At 40.8% G+C, this 13,907-nt stretch overlaps 1 protein-coding gene across 2 annotated transcripts; it reads left to right on the forward strand.

Annotated features, from left to right (window-relative positions):
- Positions 1-354: 354 nt before the first annotated feature.
- Positions 355-13,451, forward strand: znf365 (zinc finger protein 365). Of its 2 annotated transcripts, none has more exons than XM_049600736.1 (6): positions 355-455; positions 2,464-3,134; positions 3,261-3,570; positions 3,953-4,124; positions 4,739-4,785; positions 5,637-13,451. In XM_049600736.1, the coding sequence occupies exons 2-6, from the start codon at positions 2,474-2,476 to the stop codon at positions 5,863-5,865; spliced, it is 1,419 nt and encodes a 472-aa protein (XP_049456693.1). In that variant the 5' UTR covers positions 355-455; positions 2,464-2,473; the 3' UTR covers positions 5,866-13,451. The 2 variants fall into 2 exon arrangements, with proteins under 2 accessions (XP_049456693.1, XP_049456692.1); XM_049600735.1 differs by having other exon boundaries at positions 363-489.
- Positions 13,452-13,907: the final 456 nt, after the last annotated feature.

Consider the following 13,907-nt stretch of genomic DNA (forward strand, 5'->3'; position numbering starts at 1 on the left):
AAGACCCCACTTTTACCAGCTGTATATCGATACGTTAATAATTACAATTTAATAACATAATACGCATTATTCTGAAAAAGGACACTTTAAGTATATTTTGATGCTGACACTTTTGTAAAAAATAAATAAATAAAAATAAATTTAGAAAATATGAATGCAAGACTTTCACTTAAACAGATGAGGCTATTTGTTAAATGTAGTGACGTTAAACCTACTTTTGCTTGATTATAGTACAATGAAAAAGAAAATCTTCAAATTATATATATTTTTAAATAAATACCGGAAGTAGCAGTCCCACTTACGGCTTATGTTTTATTCTGAAAGGTCTAACCGGATGTCGTGTTATTATCGTCTGTTGCTAACTTAGCCGTGGTCCTCCGTGTGTCTGTGAATGAATGACATCATGCGGGCTGCTGTCGGTCTCCATCTGCGACATGACACCCTCAGACACTACGGTTAGACGATTATTTAAAATCTGCCGTTAAACCGGTAAGAGCGGCACGCTAACGGTTTCTCCTTTGATAATGATTCAGCGATTGTTTTGTGCTAGCTAGCTAGCTAGCTAACGTTAGCCTGTGCTGCTCATAGCCAGCAGCCAGGTAGAGCTAACGGCTAATGATGCTAAAGATGCTGTGAGGGATTGACCTGTTACGCGGTTATTAAATGGCCACTGAAGGGAAAGTGTGACATGTTAAATGTGTTGGTGTGTGGAGAACACCTGCTCAGGTCACCTGCTGTCAGCCACACTGTCCTCTTGGCTTTGACTCATGTTGGCTCACTGGGAAATTACACATTTCACATCAATGTGCTGCTACATGATGGTACATTTTCTCCTTAGCAGCAATTATAATAGAGATATAAACGGTGTAATTTAGACACCAAATGTATTCTTTACGTTTTTTTAACCTAAAAAGAGAAGAATTCAATTATTCAAACTTCTATTTAGTAAAAGTCCCCACAGTGTTGCATGGCAGGAGAGAATACTATTTATTTCCCAGTCCAGAAAAGCACAAGTGACTCAATTATTATGAAACCACAACAGTGCAATTGGGCTCTAAATATTTCTGGGCACCTGTTCCTGTTTAAATCTCCGCATATTTTGATGCTAAGCTTCCACTTTCTTTTAACCATGAAGGGAGATTTCTTATGTTCTTTTGCAGCTGTTGCTCAGAGGGATCTTCGTCTCTTTCAGGTGTCAGTGTGGTTGAACCATTGTATTGTCCATATACGAAACAAACCCTTCATATAAAACAACATCTACTTGTAAAGAGGATTTTCTAAAACCCTAAAAACATGACATACCACTCAGATAAATGGAGCAGTCCTCTCAGACCTGACTGAAACAAGCTTTGTGGCAGATTACAAACTATTTGATGGTAGTGTATTCAACAGTATGAGTGTTCAAATGACAAAAGACTTGTCTCACTTTGCACTGTTGCTTGTAAATGTTTTACCAGAGAGACTTTTTATCCATCTTAACTGGAAAAATTGAAATTCATTTGGACTGGAAATAAAAGCAGCAGAGATGAATCCATGCCATAACTGTTTTATTGTCAAATCAGCTGAGGGAGTCCCTCCAAATTTCAACTTTACTGTTTTGATTTGTTTTGTACCTCATTTTTATTCTGCATTGTTTTACTCATTTTGATTATTTTTAGTTAATGTCGATGGCATATGGTAATCACTGTTAACACCTCACAGCAAGAGGGTTCCCGGTTCGAACCCTGGGGTCGGGAAGCCCCTCTGTGCCAGTGTGGGTTTCCTCCGGGTACTCCAGCTTCCTCCCACAGTCCAAAGACATACAGGTTAATTGGTGACTCTAAATTGTCCGTAGGTGTGAATGTGAGTGTGAATGGTTGTCTGTCTCTATGTGTCAGCCCTGTGATAGTGTGGTGACCTGTCCAGGGTGTGCCCTGCCTCTCGCCCAGCTGGAATAGGATCCAACCCCCCCGTGACCCCTAACAGGATAAGTGGTTACAGAAAATGAATGATTGAATTAATTAATGGATCATAATTATTATACCATTAATATTTATGACAGCTGTAATTTGATGTTTCATTATCAAGTCTGATAGATCAACTAGACATTTTTCAACCTTTATTTGTTCAGGGAATTGTTCTATATCTAAATGTATGTTGAGACGAGAGAATATGTAGCATTTTTACATTATAAATGACTTAAAGAATTACTCGATCATCAAAATATTCATTAATCGACAAACCCATCCTTTACCAATTAGTCCATAACATTTCAGAAAAATGTCAGTTCCCAGAGCAGAACAAGACCTGTTCAAATTTCTTTTTTGTTTGACCGACAATCCAAAACACAGATATTTATTTAACAATGATATAAATATATATTTAGAGAAACGTTTTTGCTTGTAAAGGACTTAAAGGAATAATCAATTCCCTCAACTATTTATTTTTTTTGACTTATTAGTAGTTGTTTCTTCTCTGTTCCAGGTGTAGAGTGATGCAGCAGAAGTTGTGTTCCAGAGGTTCTGGTTCTTTCCTCTTGGAGAGGAACGGCCAGGCCTGCGGTGCCGTCACCGTCACCTCCTGCGACCTTCCCTTCCGCTGCCCCCGCTGTGGCGAACAGGAGCGTTTCCGCAGCCTGGCCTCGCTCCGCGCTCACCTGGAGTACCGCCACTCGTACCGCTCACCAGATGTTACCACTGGCGGCTTCAGCATCACTGGCAAACTCCCCGACCCGTTGACGGCGGCGATCCCCTGGCACGACATGAGCCTCCCGACCCGCAGGGGGCAGCAGAGCACGGGGCGGCCACCTCACGCCCGCTCCCTTAGTGACAGCAGAGACAGTGGGTACCTCCACTCCTACAGCTCTGTGAGGAGACGCACGCAGAGTGTTGGTGTGGGGACGCAGGCTGAGGAGGAGGAGGAGGATGACGACGAGGAATTTGGGACAGAGGATGAAGATGGAGGAGATGAGGATGAGGACGATGACGAAGGTGAAGAGAGAGATGGGGGTAGAAACGAGGAGGATATAAAAATGTGCATCAAAAAGTCAGACGTATGCCACCATCAACTCAACCACCATCATCTCCCGTTCCCTCCTCCAGCGCCTCTTGGTCCCCCACCAGACCCGGACCTGGACCTGGACCTGGACCTCATAGGTGCGTTCAGGTTTATTTATTTTTTGGAGCAGCTTTGAACTCATTTTTAAAATTAGGATTACAGTATCAAATTCTACAGTCATATTTCCAGCCACAGTAATTTGTCTCCTTTACTGTCACCACCAGAGCAGAACTCATACTCTGGGTTGGAGACTGCAGCAGCCTCGGCCGCCGTGCGTCGACGACTGGCCAGCATCCTGCGGGCGGCTGACAGCACCATGCAGCGCCGGCTGGCCAAGGTGAGCACGGAGCTTGCCCAGACCGACACGGAGCTCCTGTGTGAGCGCGCTCACTCACAGCACTTGGCCCAGGAGAGGCAGGAAGTTGCAGACAGGGAGAGGTCGCTGAGCCGGCAGGTGGATGTGGCTGTCATGGTGATCGCCGCGCTGAGGGAGCAGCTCAACGCCTCAGAGAACGAGCTGGAGCGGCGAGAGAGGTAACACTCAACAGGCGTTGGGGAGTTCCACTGCATATGTTTTAAAGTAGTAGAAGGCGTTTAGTGTCACGAGAGGGAGCTGTGTGAAGTCTGATAAATGTCCTCAAGTGATGTGAGTCAGTGTTGGTCGATGACTGCATGAAGTATGAAAATGAACAAAAAAAAAAAAAACTGGAGGTGCTGAGTTAAAGAGAAGTTTATCAGATCTCTGTAGCCTGCAGCTCATCTTGGCTGCTTTAGCAGCTGCTAGCACATCACTGTAGATGAACTGTAGGCAGTTGAGTTGCATTGTGGGTAATGCAGGCATCCTGATGGTAGATCTGGTCATGAAACATATACATTTTTTCAAGTGCTATACTTTAACATAATTGCTGTTTTCCAGGGAGGTGATAACCATTCAGAAGTTTCTGGAAGCGGCAGCTCGACAGGAGACATGTGGTAAAGTTCGAATCCAGCGCTTCATCGAGAATCTGCTGAGACGCATCGCTCTGGCCGAGAGACTGGTGGAGTATTACCAGGTCAATGGCAGCCCGCAACAGTGCAACCACAACAAGGTACAACAACACACATATACGCAGTGGTGGAAGTACTGCAAATAACTATGTCAGTGCAGCTTTATCCTTCTACTCCGCTACTTTTCAGAGGGAGATATTCTACATTTAACCTTCTACATTTGGGAGCTGTACTTACTTTGCAAAGTAACCAGTCACCCTGACTGATTACACCTCTAGTCAGGTCTAAGCTTGGTTGAGCTCTGCTGGGAACAGGTTGAGTTATCCCGTCCTAATAGGTCCAACAAAAACAGCAGAAAGATGAGGAACATGTCACACTAGTGCGGTTCGTTTTTGCCTACACTGCCCTGGGAAGAGGTCTGATAAAGCAACATAAATGAAAATAACTTTGTGTACAAGGGCTTCATGATTTGCCATACAAAATATATGATTACTTCATAAAATGTGACTCATTTTTATTGACTACCAAACAGTATAATAAGCAGTGAGAAATGGCTCTACCTCAACTGGTTACAACATTACAATGAGTTCTTTTGTCATGAACACAAACACACACTGACCTGAGAACTCTGAATTGATCCTGAATTTAAGAGCTATTGTTTTCTTGTGTTTGGTTTGTGGTGGGTGACCTTTGACCTTCTCTGTGTCCTCGTCAGTACCAGCAGCAAACTGATAATGGGCCTCACAGAATCACTAAAAGCAGGTGAGTACCTCCACATGATGTTGTCCAACTGTGTACAAAAAATTTAGGGTTTGAAACCTATTTGTGTTCTTTAGCTGGTTGGTTTTAGATTTGTCTTTCACCGTTAGGCCCTTCACACAAGACCTTTCTCTCCTGGATTTTTTATTCTTAACTCCAGTTTTTAAGGTGACCTGCTGAAAGACAAGCAAACTATTCACTTGTCACACTGAGCTGTAGTAACTCTTTTTGCTCAGCAGGAGTCTTCCTCTAACAGTGCAGGTAAACTGCTGCTCCTCTTGAATCAAAGCCAAATGGTGACAGAGTGGCTGCTGAATCATTCATGAGGACTCTTGGGTCGTCTGTCAGGATTTCTGTGTTTTTTTTATTCACTGCGAAACATGTGACACTTTACCTGTCTGTCTGTGTGTGGAATGAGTGTTTGTGAGTTGACATAAGTCACCTGTGCATCATGGACATCTGCCTTTTCTTTGACTTCCATTAGGTCTAAGTGGCACTTTCGCTCATTGCAGGATTTAAAGACACAGTCCCTGATTTTGTTTCAGCTCCCAAACTTCTTCATCTTGAAACTGAACTTTGGATTTTATTTAGAGACAAAAATAGTTCTGAATGGAGGGATGAGTTTAAATACAAGATAAGTATCGCCTTTTCCACTCGATTTTCTGTTGCTTGAGGCAATGAATATAAAGGGAAACTTTGCTGATATTCAACCAGCTGTGTGGCATCACAGTGTGTGCAGATGAACCGTGTTTGGCTAGTGCCCCAACCTCAGCTGCTGGACAGACATTTACATTCACTCCAACCTCCTTCCAAACCCCTGTGTTCATTTATTCCTATTCATGTGACATCTCCAGGTCAGCAGGAGGTCAGCTGTCCTCGTCTGGTCTCCATGACAACAGATCCCACTCCTCCTCGCAGGTCGGCGGCCGTCCTCTGTTCTCCAAACAGGGCGGCGGGGAACGAGACCGGGAGCGGGAGCACCGGGAGCGGCTGGCCCAGTCGTCCAGGCTCTTCTGCCGACCCGAACACAGAGACGACATCTGGAACCACCAGCGCCGCCGGTCCGCCGGGTACGAAGCATAGAACTGTAGAGAAACACCGGGGGAGAGGGGGTGTCAGAGGGGAGAACTCTATTCAACTTTATTCCAGTGTGTTAACCTATGGAAAAGTACAGTACAGTCAAACTTACATCAGACTTCTCTGGAGCAGTTAATCTGAGGTGACTCCTCCTTCACTATAGCTCTTCATTTAAAACAATGTACTTCTATACATGTGGACTGATGCTCTTATTCAGCTAAAAGGGTGCAGATGGTCCATTATGCTTAATAAACTTCAGTTTTTGAAATCTTATTTTGACATAGAAATGCAAATTTAGACAAAATCTAAATAACTTTCCTGCATATATTGTACAGGATGTTCAAAAATAGGGAAACGTTATCAGTTATTGGTAAAAGAATTGAAATAATTGACTCATTTTAAGTCAAAATGAGAGTGTAATATGTATTATTCCCTCCAAATGTCATCTGATGGACATTTTTTATTTTAGTATTATGCAAAAAATGTTTGCATATATTACATTTTTGTATAGCATGGTTGAATTCAATTGCTCCTCCTCCTGAAAAGTGCAATTTTAATTCAGTTTTTTAATATATAAATCAAACTAAGACACCAATTTAAAATTAGAGAAAAGATTACACTAAATTATAAATCAAGAACTCTTTTGTAAATGTCACTTGGCTTCAGATGGTCTGATCACTAATGAGAGATGAACACAACACACACATCACAGTTACTACGCTGCGTTACAGGGTTTAAAAAACATAATGCAATAATAGATATTACTGCATGACCACATCGGCATCACACTGTTTTCAAGTGCATATTGTGAATATTTTCTATTGCCAGCACCGTGTTGTTGCATATTTTCTACTTTTCCATAGATTACTATACTGAAATAGACGACGGTGAGGTGTTACACTGGGTGCTTTTTCAGCGGGATGTAAGTGTGGGTAAACTTTCAGTATTCAAACATATAAATGAACAGCTTTTCATCTTTTGTCTCATCTGTCAGCACAAATCACAATATTTACTACAGTATGATTAATCTCAGTCTTTTAGTGATATGTTCTGAATCCTCTTCTGTGTTTTAGAGAAAATTCAGGTGGAAATGTGCTTTTGTATTCATCGACTGATTTCAGATTTAGTTACAGTTGATCGTGGAAACATGAATTTTGAGGAAGGTGGATTGAGGATGAATAGTTCCCAGTGACGTCGATGACACGTCCTCTCCTCTGGTTGAACCTTTACATCTCGGCCTGGTTCCCCCCCTAAAAAACTGCCCATCAGTCCAGTTATCTTATCTCTGTCTGTGCTTTTGAGGCCAAACGGCAGCGACGAATGCCTGTGATCATCTCGGTAGTTTACGTAGTTTAAACTAAACCCCTCCACTGAACAGCAGATAATATATTATCATAGTTTCACTTGTATGAAATGTCCTAAAATGATCACTTTAAATGTGCTGCTAAACCAAATTATATCAACTGTGTGATTATTATAAGGTTTGCGAGGAGATATTAATTAAATTTGTCAAAAAGTGTATTTAATGCTGATGGTGATAACCTCCATTTACTTTCAAGGCCAACAAGCATTTCAGCTAATTTGGTTTGTGTTGTTAGAGGTTACATTTAAAAACATCCATTGTGTAGTGTTTCTCCACTGTTGGGAGCCGGCCCTGGATGCTATCAGAGTTTAAGCTAACGTTGAATTTTGGGGTAGTTACATCCCAAGTATATAAGCTAAGAAATCAGTACGAACTTACTGTTTTCAATCGTACCTACAATACTAGGACTAACCAGCTCTGTGTTGCTACAAGATGAATCCTTGTTCTTTTATTTCTGTTTCTTTTAACTGTTGGGGATAATGACTTTCTATCTGGGGCCTGTTAGCTTTAGCATCAGTCTGTTAGCATGATATAAGTACTTATTTAGCCATGAAATGCATATTTAAGACCCCTTTTACAAGATTCTCATCGGTTCAAATCATTAAAAAGTTAGCTGGGGTTAAGTGTTTTGCTGTTGGGAGAAGTTTGCCTCGAGGGCTTTCTCTGCCAACAAGGAATTTCTTGATAGAGGTTAGGAACAAAACAGTGGTTTTTGGTTAAATTGAATAGAGTTCTGCCAGAACGTCTATATGCCGGCATTTACAAACAGCTCATGTAGCAAATGTTAGCATAATTAGCATGGTAGCTATGTCTGATCAAATCTGCCAGCAAAAGTTTTCATTTAAGTCGGCAAATTCACCCGTCATTGGTTCTAAAAGAAGAGCCTGCTTTTGTCTGCCTCTGTTTGAAATTAAGGACCTATTGATTCAAAAATTAATAGAATTATTGAATGGTAAATCTCTTCTTTTTAATCACTGTAAACTGTGCCAGAACTGAAAAGCTTGATAGCGACACTGAAGCTGAACCATCTGCACCACCAGCATCAAGACTCCCTCTGGAGTCGGAGAAATAAAGGGATTGTTGTTGACTCATAGATGGAGTCATTGTGCCAAAATTAAACCTACACTTTATTAGCAACACTTTAAAATCTGTATAATAGTCGGTTGATTGAAATATTGTATGATTTGGGACTTTTTCAGTCTTCCTCCACCAACAGCATCCTCTGAGAGGGTCAGGCAGACACTACTGTAGCCTCTAGAATCTCTCTGGAGACTGTTATAACTCAAATGCAGCAATATATCTTATTTTGATTCAAGGGGGAGGCCATGGCCGTGTTCTGGTGCTTTTGTTCACATCTGAAATTCATTATCTGGTAAATGAGACAGTTTAAAAATAAGTTTGGTTATAATTGATGCACACAACAAAGCTGTACCTATTCATCTTTGGTGGATTTTAAAAACCCGTTAGCTGTATGTATACTGGTAATTAATAATCTAAACTTCACAGGAGCATCATTTTGTAACTTCCTCGCAGCTCTGCTTTGGTTTGCGAAGCACAGACAGGAGTCTGATGACACCAGACCTGGGTCAAATGAACTCTGCATATTTTTGGCTTTTGTTCTGAAGAGGCTTCAGATGGCAGATGGGTCGGATTCACTACATTAGGACCAATACAGTCTAACCTGTCTAATATTGTACATAGAGAGAAAACGTAGATATGTTGACTTGGAAATACTTTATTGTGATATTTATTTTTTCTGACAGTCGTGGTCCTATGTAGCCGATCACCACCAATCTGTCATCTTGTTCTGTAAAATATTCCACCTTTGTTTAAAGGAAACCTGCTCGGGAAGGTTTTCCATTTGCCAGAGTCAGATGAGAGGTTGGTTATTAGTTTCATCTCTGTGTGTTCACTATGTGTTAGCCTAGCTTAGCACAAAGGCTGGACAGCAGGGAGAAACTGCTAGCCTTGCTCCATCAAAGGTGCCAATAACCGCAAAGCTATCTGATCAACATCAGGTTTTCTTATTGTCAACAAATGTTATTGTTAATCCCATCAAAACCTGATATATCTTCTTCCTCTGTAAACACAGAGCTCCATCCTTTTGCAAAAACTGTTGAAAACACATCAGTCAGCCACACTGGGTACATTTACATGCAGAATATATAATATAATATTCAGATTTTTCTATGAGTCATGTTAACAGCATAGTCTGTTTGATATTCTGAATCAGGCCTTTTTCTGAATGGAGCATTTTCCGATTAAGACATTTGGAATATGCCGGTATTATTCGGATTTTAGGAGGATTCGTAAGACTTGTATACAGCACATTCGGAATATGCGTCTCAGTTTGCGACATGCGGCTTCTTGTCTGTTTACGGTCAGCTCTGTGTGTTGTCATGGTTATGTTGTACACAAACCAACTCGCCAATAGTTTGCAAGGCTGAGGTGGAGATGCATGCCCATAAGAAAAGCCCACATTTCTGATCAGAAGAAGAAACACGCCTAGATGTAAACAGTAGGAAAGACTCGGATATCAACAGGAATTTGGACATGTGCAAATATCACAACGCTGACCTTTCAAGGATATGATATGATACGATACGATATACTTTATTGTCCCTGTAGGGAAATTTGTCTTGGACACATTGTTGGTTTTGGTCTTTTTATGGGATTTGTTGACAATAAAAAGATACAGAGCAATGTCATTATTCTTTTCCTAGAGCCTGTAAATAAATGTCACTTTTGGTGGAGCTAGTCAGTTTCAGTCTTTGAGGAACTCACCGGATAAAATGAGCCGTATACATGCAGGTACAGTTTGTCCCAGGTCTGGAGGACGCCACACATATAACGAATGTACTCTTGAGTTAACGTATAGCTCACACTGAAGAGATGCCGTGTTTTAAGACCTGACTTTTGTCTCGCCGTTCAGGCTTAAACTCGCACTCATTCACACAGAAACGGGTGGAGATTCTCCGATCACAAATGAATGCTTTCATCCAAAGTGACTTACAGTGCCGTGAATGCATACAGTACACTTGCAGTAAACAACACTCTTGTTTGATAGAATCATTCCTTTCTCTGCATCATTCTCGACGATCTGTTTACACGTCATCTTTTGCACTCATCCAATGATAAGAATGTAAATGTAAAAGACGGTATTCGGTGTAAAATGTATCTTTGCTGTCGTTGGTTTAGGTTTTGTTGACAGTGTTAATAGATATTTTGTATACAAAGCTATTATGTGTCGTCAAGTGGAAGTAGTAGTCCTACAGTACTTTAACTTGGCAGAACATTTATCTGGATCACAAACAAATCACGTCTTTCTTTTTTTTCTTCTTATCTGTTATGTGAATTTAAGACCTTTAAGGGTTCGCTTCTTCTTGTTTCCGTCTTTTTTTTTTTTTTTTTTTGGTGTTATTTACATTTCGGCAAATGTCGGTCAATAAGGTCATGAAAAGTTCTCTTAGTGGATTTTAGTAGATATAGTTTGCATGCACCCTTTTTGTATACCTGACTAGAAGTTGTGTCAATCATTATTTATTCCAAATTTATTGCAAGTTTCCATTTTTTCAAGCCAAATAGTGCACTGTAATTTTTTCCATCTGTCCAACAAACCAAGTCAGATTGATACACTACAGTTTCAGTAATATCTAATACTATATCCTGAATGTTACTGTTTAACGGGCTAAAAAGCATTAGCCATCAGTTTTTTAATGGCTTCATGGGCCCTAAAACGCTGACGGGAAACTTGAGTTTTGTCAGGTTTACTTTCCACTGCTTCTTTACCACATAAAAAGCTGATTCTGAGACATTTGGACAAATTGTCCACTGAGTATTCCAGAGGTCCATCATCTGATCAGACTTCTGAGTCCTTTAGCACTTTGTGAATTTAGGCACTGAGTATGACTGCTGCTGTTGATTAAAAACCCAGTTTCATGTGAAAGAGGTTTTTTTGTTTGCTCACAGTGTGAAAGCATTGCTCTTTGTGATGATCTCTTCTTTCATCCACCTGCTCTGCTGTTACTTTTGTCTTGCACACGTGTACATGTGAAAAGCCAGTTTAGAAACCCAGTTAACTGTACGCATGACGGAGAAAGCAGTGTTCTCTAGGGCTGGGTATCAGTACTTGATACCTTTAAGGCAGGGTTTACGTTGGCCGGCATATGCCAGCCTTTCGCCAGTACCACATGTAGCTGTCTGACAAATTAAAGTATCAACAGCCAAAACGTCTGGTGGGAAATTTGCCAAATAAATGAATACATAGCCAGATATTGTGTGACCTGTAAGATGTGTTGCCAAGACAACTTTAGTATAAACTTACATTATGTTAACCAGATTTAATTGTGGATGGATCTATTTAACCACCGAAGCCACGCAGTGAGTCCCTGCTTTTTCAGAGCATATGCCACATCCATGACAGTCACAGTCTTTGTCTTAGTGTTCTCGGTGTAGTTAGGTGACGGCATCATGGATCACACTCTCTAGAGAGACCTTCAAACACATCATGGGTCTCCCTGTAGAACTGGAGATAACCTTCACTCCACCTTGGCGAGTCAGACAAGGATAACAGGCTTGGTGATTATGGTGACGTTTGCCACACCGAGTCCTTTTCCTCCTTTGCCTTTGCCTCTGCCTTTTAACCTCTGATTAGTCACTTTGTTTAATAGACTGCTTCTTCATTTAACTTGTTTTACGTTATTTAGATATTGTTTTATTGCCGTATAAATGAAGGCTTTAATATGGCAATTTAAAACATACTCTCACCCAGTGGTGTAGTGGTAGTTGATGAGGTGGGTATATTGCTAGTTAGATGAGGAAGTATATTACAATGGCTGTTTAGCTGATAGGTGGGTATACTGTAACTGGATAGAAAAAGAAGTGGGTATATCCTGTGTACCTGACCGTACCCCTCATTACACTACTACTCTCACCAGCTGTGACTGGCACATAGCTCACCACATACTGTCTGTAGTGTGGTGAAGTCGAGCACAGTGTATTTGACCTAGTTGGCAGATCAGCGTGCCAAGATGACCCCAAAACATTTAAAAGTATGGCTTTACATTACGCCACTCCATTCACATTATAGGTATTGGTATCTCTTTGCTGGTACTAGTGTTGGTACTGGTATTGCAATTTAAAAAAAAATACCCAACCCTTGTGTTCTCCAGGAGAAATCTTCCTGTGAAACTAATCTCGGACCCACCAGGGTTCTGGTTTACACGACATGTACTGTAAGAGAACAGCGACTGTAACTTGTGACTGAGGTGCATGTACTTCTACTCTGTGAGGTCCATCGTCAGTCTGTCACTTCATCCGCTGATCACAGCATCTCTGATAAAACCTTGTATCATCACTGAAACTGGATTTTGGGTTTTTATGCAAACAGCAGCATTACTCTTGACAGACGTGTGTGTGTAGGAGTGTGTGCAGTGCTTCAGGTTTGTACTGCTTCCTGTTGTGTGTTTGTGGTGCTCAGTCATTGCAAAGGTGGTGGAAGATGCATGAGGCAGCCCTACTATTACTACTACTACTACCACTACTACTACTACTACTACTACTACAACAACTACATATGTAGCTATTGTGTTACTGTGAAAGCATGCTTCATATGTACCAAAAAAAAGCAAAGTACTTATACTGTTATCTTGTACTACTATGTGTACTTTTGTAGCAGAGCGAGGTCTATTTTAATGGTACAGTATTTGAAGGAGAGTTGCACTAAACCGACCAAGAGCACTTAGCTTGGAGCTGATTTCATACGAAGGGAGTGTTGTAAACTGGACAATCAGGTTTGGAAAAGTCTGGAAAATAAATTTTATTACTTCTGTGTTTTGAAATGTTTTGAGGAAAATGTGCTCTGGAATGGGGAGAGAAAGAAAGAAGCTTGAGAAGCAGGTGAAAACATAACCGAACAAGTATTATAACTGCAGTTATTGTTAGTTTGATTATGACACTACTACCTTTCTTGCCGTGAGTCGGTAGAGATTAAAGTTAGTTTTATGTTGTGTAAAAACTGTTTCCGCGCCAAGTTTGATATCCTTGAGTTCATCATGTTTGTCTGTAGGGATTTCGTTTGCAGAAGTAATCTCTAGTTTTGTGCCTTCACTGAGAAACTCTGTTGTCTGTATAACACTGTGCAAAATGCAATACTGTGAAGAACTGGAATACTTTTTATGTTGAAACTTGTCGGTCTGTGTGATAACCATCGAAGATTAAAGAACATGACACCAACATTATAACTGTATGTTGTGTTTATTCACGTTGTGGATTTTATTGCAAAGTTACTGTGATGTTATGTCATACATTGAACTACCCAACAGTTTATACAAGCACAGCTGGAACAATTAGTTGATTAATCAGTTAGCCAGTTGACAGAACAGTAATTGGCAACCATTTTTCTTAGATATTTAAGTGAATTTTTCAGAATTATTTTGCGGTTTTTGGGTGATTTTGTTTGGGTTTTTTTGTTGTTGTTGGTTTTTTTTTTTAAGATTTTTTTCTGGATTAAGTACTTTTAGATGGATCAGTGATTTGGTGCAACATCTGCTGTGATGCGGACACTGTGCCAGACTGTCATGGTGAAGAGAGAGCTGAGCCAGAAGGCAAAACTTTCAATTTACTGGTCCATCTACGTGTCAACCTTCACCTATGGTCATGAGCTCTGGGTAATGACTGCAAGAAT

Source organism: Epinephelus fuscoguttatus, linkage group LG16 (genome assembly GCF_011397635.1).
Source record: "Epinephelus fuscoguttatus linkage group LG16, E.fuscoguttatus.final_Chr_v1".
Taxonomy (NCBI): Eukaryota; Metazoa; Chordata; class Actinopteri; order Perciformes; family Serranidae; genus Epinephelus; species Epinephelus fuscoguttatus.

Coding starts and splice junctions, on each gene's coding strand:
- znf365 (XM_049600736.1), top strand. CDS start 2,474: ATGCAGCAGAAGTTGTGTTCCAGAGGTTCTGGTTCTTTCCTCTTGGAG. Junction 3,135..3,260: donor CCTGGACCTGGACCTCATAG/GTGCGTTCAGGT, acceptor TGTCACCACCAG/AGCAGAACTCATACTCTGGG. Junction 3,571..3,952: donor GAGCTGGAGCGGCGAGAGAG/GTAACACTCAAC, acceptor GCTGTTTTCCAG/GGAGGTGATAACCATTCAGA.